This window comes from Canis lupus, chromosome 26 (genome assembly GCF_011100685.1).
Source record: "Canis lupus familiaris isolate Mischka breed German Shepherd chromosome 26, alternate assembly UU_Cfam_GSD_1.0, whole genome shotgun sequence".
In the NCBI taxonomy this organism is placed as follows: Eukaryota; Metazoa; Chordata; class Mammalia; order Carnivora; family Canidae; genus Canis; species Canis lupus.
Genome location: NC_049247.1, coordinates 6920095 through 6926094, shown reverse-complemented (window position 1 = coordinate 6926094; position 6000 = coordinate 6920095). Strand labels below are relative to the sequence as shown.

General features: G+C 44.6%; 1 protein-coding gene across 11 annotated transcripts in view; it reads left to right on the top strand.

Moving 5' to 3' along the window:
- The first annotated feature begins 480 nt into the window (after positions 1 to 480).
- CCDC62 (coiled-coil domain containing 62) overlaps positions 481 to 6000 on the top strand; it is a 41443-nt gene continuing 35923 nt past the window's right edge. For 5 of the 11 annotated variants that reach the window (XM_038574894.1, XM_038574891.1, XM_038574889.1 and 2 more), the window contains exons 1-2: positions 482 to 680; positions 3114 to 3306. In XM_038574894.1, coding sequence (XP_038430822.1) covers positions 645 to 680; positions 3114 to 3306 — 229 coding nt within the window. In that variant the 5' untranslated portion in view covers positions 482 to 644. Of the gene's footprint in view, positions 681 to 706; positions 828 to 857; positions 1061 to 3113; positions 3344 to 5571; positions 5725 to 6000 lie in introns of those variants that run through there. The other 6 variants (XM_038574895.1, XM_038574890.1, XM_038574898.1 and 3 more) reach the window with 5 other exon arrangements.

Genomic DNA, 6000 nt, shown 5'->3' with positions numbered 1-6000 from the left:
TCATGACCAAGTGCCAAAGTTCTCACTGCTCTTCCAAGAGCTTCAAGAATGAAAACACCATTCCCCCCTCAATCTGTGATCCTTAGTTGCGAGCTGTCTGCTAGGATGGTCAACAGCGGCTCATCACCGGGGCTGGCGTTTGCGTCCATCCAGGTAGGGACCGTGCGAAGGGCAGGTACGGTTCTCAGCATCCGGTGTACACAGCAGCTAACAAGACCTGGAAAGAAGCGAACAGCTCAAAGGTCATAAACTGGGGTGATGGGGGAGAGGCAGAAACAGGCTTTAATCCGCTGCCTCGTTTTCTGGACAATGGTAAAGAACCGGCTCTTCACGGATCGTGGCTGGCGGACCCCACGTCCGCGGCTAAACCTCAGAAACTGCCGCCCCGGCCCCGCACTCGCGCGAGAGGCGGGAGGGCGGCCTCCGACGTCTCGCGAGAGCCGGGCTGGCCCCGCCCCCCCAGGCGACGCCGGAGGCGGGGCGGGCGCGTTGCTCTGGGCGGGCGGTTTGGGTGCTTGCTTGGAGCCGCGGGGGCGCGGGGCTCCGGGGTTCGGGGCTCGCCCCCGCTCCGGGCAGGCGCGCCTATGGCCTTTGTAAGGTGACGCCGCGCTCACCGGCTTTCTCCGGGGGCGGAGGAAGCACCCATGAACCCTTCGGCGACCTTCCTCGCCGTGCGCCAGGTGAGCGGCCGCCGCGGGCTTGGCGTCCCGCTCGGAGCGTCCGAGTGAGTGCGAGAGGACGGCGCGCCTCCCGGCCCGGGGGCACTCTGGCCCAACGCGGGTGGTTTCTAAGGAACGGTGTCTGCCTAAAATGTAAAACGACACACGGTACGAAGAGGAGAAGCGGAGGGTCGCCTGTGTTCCCGTAGTAAGAACGGCATTCGGCCCAGACGAGTGGCGAGCGACTAGGTGCTCACTGAACGGCGCCTGGGCGTCTGGAGAGCTGCTGTTCTGTGCGCCGCCTCGCTGCCTGCCCTTAACTCCCGTCGCGGTAACCCGAGGGTGGAGGAGCACTCTTGAGTTCTACCGAAAAGTGTTGAAAGCGAGCTTTGCATTCACCAGTACGGTCAAATGAGCTTTTCTCTTTGCATGCTAGGTTTATGGCCTGTTTTCCTGTACCAGAATTTGTGCGCCTTGCCAGCACGCTCATGAGCGCATCACCAGCCACTTGGCGCTCAGCAATTATTTTGTTCAGTGAATCAGTGAATGAACGAATGGCTTACCAAGACTAGAAATCTTTTCTTTTTTAAAAAGATTTTATTTATTTATGAAAGAAAGGCAAAGACATAGGCAGGGGAAGAAGCAGGCTCCTTGCGGAGAGCCCGATGCGGAACTGGATCCCAGGACCCTGGGATCACTACCTGAGCCAAAGGCACACACTCAGCCACTGAGCCACCCAGGCGTCCTCAAAGACTAGAATTTAAATCTTGTGATTTGGAATCACTTGATGCAAATTCTGTTTTCTGGGTTTAGTTACTAGGAAGTAATTCATTCATTATTGTTTTATAATTCTTTAAAGAAATCAGTAATGATATATATACGTAGGCCTCTGACGAACTTTTAACTTTTTTTTTTTAAGATTTTATTTATTTATTCATGAGAGACACAGGCAGAGGGGGAAGCAAGCTCCATTCAGGGAGCCCAGCGTGGGACCCGATTCGGGGCCTCCAGGATCAGGCACCTGGCTGAAGGTGGTGCTAAACCGCTGAGCCACCTGGGCTGCCCTTAACCATTTTTAAGATAGAATTCTTTTTCTTTTTTTTTTTAAAGATTTTTATTTATTTTTTCATGAGAGACAGAGAGAGAGGCAGAGACATAGGCAGAGGGAGAAGCAGGCTCCTTGCTGGGAGCCGGATGTAGGACTTGATCCCAGATCCCAGGGTCATGACCTGAGCCAAAAGCAGATGCTCAACCGCTGAGCCACCCAGGCGTCCGGTGCACTAGACTTTCTTTCTTTAATTAATTAATTAATTATAATTAATTAATGACATAGAGACAGAGACACAGGCAGAGGAAGAAGCAGGCTCCATGCAGGGAGCCTGATGCAGGACTCCATCCTGGGGCTCCAGGATCAGGCCCTGGGCTGAAGGTGGCGCTAAACACCGAGCCATCCGGGCTGCCCTGCGCTAGACTTTAAAATGACATATGCCTAAAGGGAATTACTGTAGATAATTTTATTATGTATGAAATGGCATCATGATGATATAAAAAAATGTTCCTTTTTTTTAAATGTTCCTTTTTGATATGCATCTCAAATATGTAAGTGAAGTATAATTTTTTAATCAACAAAAAGAGAAAGGAAAATTGAAACAAATGGGGCAGAATCTTGATGATAGGACCTAGGTACTGAGCATAAGAGAGTTCATTGTACAGTTCCCTTCTCTTCTGTGTACGTTTGAAATTTTTCTTTTATAAGTACCTGTGTTGGGTTTGGCCCAATCACAATATTATGTTGTTCTTGGTAGATTGAATGTGTGTGCTAGATGTTATGAGAATTATTTACATTCCAACAGTAATTATTTCATGTTTTCCTTTACTTGAGTGATCCAGAATTGCTGGGGCAGAGTATGGGATGATACTGTTGATTGATTCAAGGAATGGGTTGACAGCAAAGGAAAAAAAAAAAAGCCAAAATGAGATGAGTTTGTGTTTAGCTAATGAAGCTTTTATAAATAGTCCCACTTTTTTTTTTATTTTTTTAAGATTTTATTTATTTCCTCATGAGAGAGAGAGAGGCAGAGACACAGGCGGGGGCAGGGGGGAAGCAGGTTCCCTGTAAGGAGCCCGATGTGGGACTCAATCCCGGATGCTGGAATCACGCCCTGGGCCAAAGGCAGAAGCTCAACTGCTGAGCTACCCAGGAGTCCCAACAGTCCCACTTTTTAAGAGTGGCATGTGTGGTATGACAAAATTATAGAGGCAGTGTGCACAGTATGCATGAACTCATTTTAAATATACATACTTTTGATGCCATGTTATTACCAGTGAATAAAAGATAATTTAACTGTCTTGAATTGGCAGCAAAAGAAGATACAATTATTTGGAAAATATGCTTTGGCTGATTTATGTTATTGATTAGTTTTATTTTGATGTAAAACCACTTTTTTTTCTTAGAACATCGGGTCAGAAGTTGAGTGTTCTACTATCGACAAACAACGGAAAGAGCTGCAGCTGCTCATTGGAGAATTAAAAGATCGTGATAAAGAGCTCAATGATATGGTCGCAGTACATCAGAGACAACTTCTTTCATGGGAAGAGGATCGGCAGAAAGTGTTGACTTTGGAAGAACGTTGCAGCAAATTAGAGGGTCGGAAATACATTAGCAGTATCTGCTATACACTTCTGTATGCCAGCATATTCAAAGGGCTCATGGGCTAGACATAAATGTTTTTACTTATTTATTATTATTTTAAAGACTTATCTACTTTTATTTGAGAGAGAGGGAGAATGTGCTCTCAAGCAAGGAGTGGGGCAGAAGGAGAGGGAGAGAATCCTCAAGCAGACTCCCTGCTGAGTGCAGAGCCCAGTGCAAGGCTCAGTCCCAGGCACCCAAGACACAAATGTACTTAAATGCGTTAGGGGGAAAAAAAAGAGGGCTCATGGGAAAGATAAGAGAAAGAATATCTCAACACAATCTCTGCTGCCCTGGAGTTTAGTTTTTTTTTGTTTTGTTTTGTTTTGTTTTTATTTATTTATGATAGTCACACAAAGAGAGAGAGAGAGGCAGGCTCCATGCACTGGGAGCCCGATGTGGGATTCGATCCCAGGTCTCCAGGATCGTGCCCTGGGCCAAAGGCAGGCGCTAAACTGCTGCGCCACCCAGGGATCCCCCTGGAGTTTAGTTTAATTGAAGATGGGAGGGTTTTATGAACACTTACAATCGAACAAAAATAATGTGAATTAAAGTTGGGCAGACAACTTAAATCTAAAAAGGATGCTTGATATAGCTCCAATTAACCTGGAGTGTCAAGAGTGAATCTGAAATTAGTTTTGAGCTAGAATATGGATAAAGATGCCATAGGACTAGCCATTTCTGTTGAACTGACTCAAAAGATTTTAAGTTTTTGGTATTGAACTTGATATTAAGTATCTAAAACTGCTGTCTTTTAAAACTATAGCAGTGTCAAAAATGGCTTGCAGAAATTTTCTTTGTACTGTTTTTTAGTTGTCATCCCTTTAGTCCTGTCCTAAAGTCTGAATGTTTTTTTTTTATTTTTTTTTTAATTTTTATTTATTTATGATAGTCACAGAAAGAGAGAGAGAGGGAGAAGCAGGCTCCATGCACCGGGAGCCCGATGTGGGATTCGATCCCGGGTCTCCAGGATCGCGCCTTGGGCCAAAGGCAGGCGCCAAAGCGCTACACCACCCAGGGATCCCCAAGTCTGAATGTTTTAATGATACTATGTCAATAGCAGACTGTATTAGAAAACACTAGATTTGTGGGTTTTTTTAAAGATTTTATTTATTCATTCACGAGAGACAGAGAGAGAGAGAGGCAGGCTCCATGCAGGGAGCCTGATGTGGGGACCCGATCCCTGGTCTCCAGGATCATGCCTCGGGCCGAAGGCAGGCACCAAACCGCTGAGCCACCCAGGGATCCCCAGATTTGTTTTTTTTTTTTTTTTTTAAAGATTTTATTTATTTATTCATGATAGTCACAGAGAGAGAGAGAGGCAGAGAGACACAGGCAGAGGGAGAAGCAGGCTCCATGCACTGGGAGCCCGATGTGGGATTCGATCCCGGGTCTCCAGGATCGCGCCCTGGGCCAAAGGCAGGCGCCAAACCGCTGCGCCACCCAGGGATCCCCCCAGATTTGTTTAATAGAAAGATAAATACATAACATCTCCTTTATTTTCTGTGACACAAAGGACTCTGTAAACATGACAATCTAAATATGCATAATTTCCCATTTCTTTGATGATCATTTGATTTTACTCTGACCGTACCCAGCCATACATATATACACATGTTTGATTTGATTGCACATTAGATGTAATATACAGATATGTTAAATAATGAAGATGACATTACATATAGACCACAGTATCTGATTTTAAAATAAGGAACTTGAGGGGTGGCTCAGTTGGTTAAGCATCTGACTCGATCTCAGTTCAGGTCTTGATCTCAGGGTCATGAGTTCAAGCCCCGTGTTGGGCTCCACACAATCAAAAAAATTTTCATTCGTATTAGTAACTAGGGAAATGCAAATTAAAACCATAATGAAAAAAAAAAAACCATAATGTGATACCATTTACACTTAGCAGACCAACAAAAATGATCAGGTATTGGTAAAGATACTATCAGGTAAATATAAAGGTGTCAGGTATTATGGAGCCAAGGGAAGACTCATTCAATGCTAGTGGGTAGCACTGAATTCAGTTGGTACAACTAGTTTGGAAAATCATTTGACAATATCTAGTTAAAGATATATATATCTCATGACCCAGCATTTCCAATTCTGGGAATATACCCACAGTTCAAAGTACACATGAATGACCTAGAGATCTTATTAATATGTAGATTTGATACAGTTGGTCTGGGGCCTGAGTCTGCATTTCTAACAAATTCCCAGGTGATGTCAATGCTGCTGGCTCAAGGACTCCATTTGAGTAGCAAGGCGCTACAGAAACTTACAAAAATGTGCCAAGATACATATATAAAAATATTCAGAGCAACATTGTTTATAATAGCTGCAAAGTGGAAACAAGCCTAGTGGCCACCAATGGTAATAAATACATTTTGGCATAATCATATAATGGGATATTATGTAGCAACAATAGTGCACAAATGCCAGTCACAATGTGGATAAATCTCAGGATCATCATTTTAGGCGGGGGGGAAAAAGGGACAGAAGAACTCATAGAGTATAATCCTAGTTATATATGGCTCAAATCAAATCGTTTTTAGGGATGTGGTCTTAGTTGGTAACACTATAATTAAGCAGGCAAATGATTAAGATCAGGATGGTGGTTGGGAAGGTGGGAATTAGATTGTGCTTAGA